Raw genomic sequence first — 2,995 nt, forward strand, 5'->3', positions numbered from 1 at the left:
TTTTTCTGGCGTTTAACTCCAGACAGCAGCATGAACTTGGCGTTCAACGCCAAGTTACGTCGTCAATCTCCAAATAAAGTATGGACTATTATATATTGCTGGAAAGCTCTGGATGTCTACTTTCCAACGCCATTGAGAGCGCGCCATTTGAAGTTCTGTAGCTCCAGAAAATCCATTTCGAGTGCAGGGAGGTCAGATTCCAACAGCATCAGCAGTCCTTTTGTCAGCCTTCTTCAGAGTTTTGCTCAAGTCCCTCAATTTCAGCCAGAATTTACCTGAAATCACAGAAAAACACACAAACTCATAGTAAAGTCCAGAAATGTGAATTTAACATAAAAACTAATGAAAACATCCCTAAAAGTAGCTCAAACTTACTAAAAACTATATAAAAACAATGCCAAAAAGCGTATAAATTATCCGCTCATCAAGCATCAATGAGGTTAATAATACCTTGTTGACCCTTGTTTCAAAGATTGATAACCCAGAATTTGTGTCTCAGTTCAGACCATAGCATTGTGTAATATTTCCTACAAAGTCATTACTAAGATAATAGCCAACAAAATCAAAGCTACCCTTCAAGACAGAATTTCTCCCAATCAATCCAGTTTCATCCCAGGAAGAAGAATCCAGGATAACATCATTGTGGTCCAGGAGATAGTACATTCTTTAAGGATAAGCAAGTCGAGGAAGGGGTTTATAGCTGTTAAAATAGACCTTAAGAAAGCATACGATAGGCTGAGTTGGGGATTTATTGAGCAGTGTCTCAGAGACTTCAGTTTACCGGCCTCCCTTGTTAATGTAATCATGCATTGCATAAAATCTCCCACCTTTCAAGTGCTCTGGAACGGGGAACTAACAGACAAATTCTCCCCCACCTGCAGTATCCAGCAAGGTAACACTCTCTCTTCGTAGATTTTTTTCATTTGTCTTGATAGATTATCTCCTATGATAGATGATCTAGTCAGGGACGGATCTTGAAAACCCTTTACATTCAGAGGTAATGGACCCCCCATATCTCATCTTATGTTTGCCGATGACTTAATGCTGTTTGTGGAGGCCAACCAAGACCAAATGCATACCATAAAGCAGTGTCTTGAATCGTTTGCCCAGGCATCTGGTTAAATTGTCAATGCAGAAAAAACTCAGATTTACTTTTTGAAAGGAGTTCAATGTGATTATCGAAAAGCAATAACTGATATGGCAGGATTCCAGGAAACTAAAGTAGTTGGGAGGTATTTGGGAGCTTACATACGGGAAGGAAGAGGAAGCATAAGGAAGTACAAACACATCCTGGACAAGGTTAAGTGCAAATTGAAAGGGCAAAAGCAAAAAAGTTTATCGATGGCTGGTAGAACCGTACTATCCCAATCAGCCATTGGCCCTTTGGCAAATTTTGCAATGACACATAGTCGGGTTCCCAAATATATCTGCAAGAGTATCGAAAAATCTCAGAGACAATTCATTTGGGGTTCTAATGAAAATGAAAGGAAGATACATATGGTTAGCTGGGAGACCATGTGCAAACCGAAAGAGGCTGGTGGACTTGCTTTGAAGAACCTGGAAAGAATGAACACGGCTTTCATTGCCAAATTATGTTGGGAGATAGTTAATAACTCAGAGTCGCTATGGGTTAGAGTCTTGTGTAACAAATACAAAGTTGACATCCATGCAAGGAGTTGGGCTGTTGGTTTGGGTAGCTCTTCTCTATGGAAAGCAATGTCACAGGTCTGGAATTTTATTGAAGGAGGTACTATGCATAGAGACGGCAATGGAGAAAGCACTATGTTCTGGAAAGACTTTTGGTTGAATATCGATGGCAACCAACATCACTGTCTCGCGGGAAGAGATCATGGTGAAAGATATGGTTTCCTCAGATGGGTGATGGAACCTAAAAGAGTTACGGAAGGTTCTCCTGAATGAAATAGTGATGAAGATTTTGGCCAATCTGTCCCCTAGACCAGAAGATCCCCCAGATACTCTTGCGTAGAGGTATTCCAAAGATGGGCAGTTTTTTGTCAAGAGCGCCTACATGGCTCTGTCGCTCAATGTTATAAACCATAATTATATTTAGAGGAGAATTTGGGGTTGGAAAGATCTGCCAAGAATTAAGCTGTTCTTGTGGCAAACGGCTCAAGACAAACTGCTTACCAACAAGAAGAGGATAAATTGGTTTGGGGCCTCGCCCCTCTACCATTGATGCAGAAACCAAACTGAGAGCACTATTCATGTGCTTAGGGACTGTGAGGCGGCTAGAGATATTTGGAAGAAGCTTGTGCACCCAGAGAAACTCGCAGATTTTTTTGACTTGGAGTTTAGAAATTGGTTGGAGTCATGTTCAACCACATATTAGGGATTCCACTAGGACATTCAACGGAAGTTTCTATTTCCAATTACTTGCTGGAAGTTGTGGGATTGGCGAAACATGGAGATTCATCAAGCTCCGTTCAGGAGACCTAAGACGGCGCATATAATGGTGCAAGAGTATGCTTTGACTGTTCAAAGTACTTGTGTAAAGAGAAGAGGGCATATGTGGCTTCCTTCACCAAGAGAGGTTACAATGGCTTGGCAACCTCCCCCAATTGGCTAGACTAAAATCAATACTGATGGGGCAGCCCAACCAAACCAAAATATAGCAGGATGTAGTGGATTGTTAAGGAATAGTGAGGGACAATGGATCATGGGATTCACTAGAAAGCTTGGAAGTTGCTCTGTCTTCATGACGAAACTTTGGGGGGTTTACTTAGGGCTAGAAATGGCTTGGACTTTGGGGTGCAAGAGAGTTTGGCTTGAAAGTGACTCAAAAGATGTGGTTGAAAATGTTAGGAAGTGGCAGAATAGAGGAGGAGCAGGTTCAATTTTATACCATAGAATTTACCAACTTTTGGAGAGAAATTGACAGGTGAAGATAACCCATGTCTACGGCATGGCTAACGGGTGTGCTGATTGGCTTGCCAATTGGAGTACGGGGCAAGATAAGATTTTGAAGTACTAGATC

General features: G+C 41.5%; 1 protein-coding gene across 1 annotated transcript; it reads left to right on the top strand.

The window, feature by feature from the left end:
- Positions 1–1,197: 1,197 nt before the first annotated feature.
- LOC127745471 (uncharacterized mitochondrial protein AtMg00310-like) lies at positions 1,198–1,920 on the top strand. Its single transcript, XM_052258209.1, has one exon. It carries the CDS (start codon positions 1,198–1,200, stop codon positions 1,918–1,920), a length of 723 nt encoding a protein of 240 aa, XP_052114169.1.
- Positions 1,921–2,995: the final 1,075 nt, after the last annotated feature.

The sequence above is a fragment of the Arachis duranensis genome, chromosome 3 (assembly GCF_000817695.3).
Source record: "Arachis duranensis cultivar V14167 chromosome 3, aradu.V14167.gnm2.J7QH, whole genome shotgun sequence".
In the NCBI taxonomy this organism is placed as follows: Eukaryota; Viridiplantae; Streptophyta; class Magnoliopsida; order Fabales; family Fabaceae; genus Arachis; species Arachis duranensis.

Excerpts from the sequence above, each read along its gene's own strand:
- LOC127745471 (XM_052258209.1), top strand. The coding sequence starts at position 1,198 with ATGGCAGGATTCCAGGAAACTAAAGTAGTTGGGAGGTATTTGGGAGCT.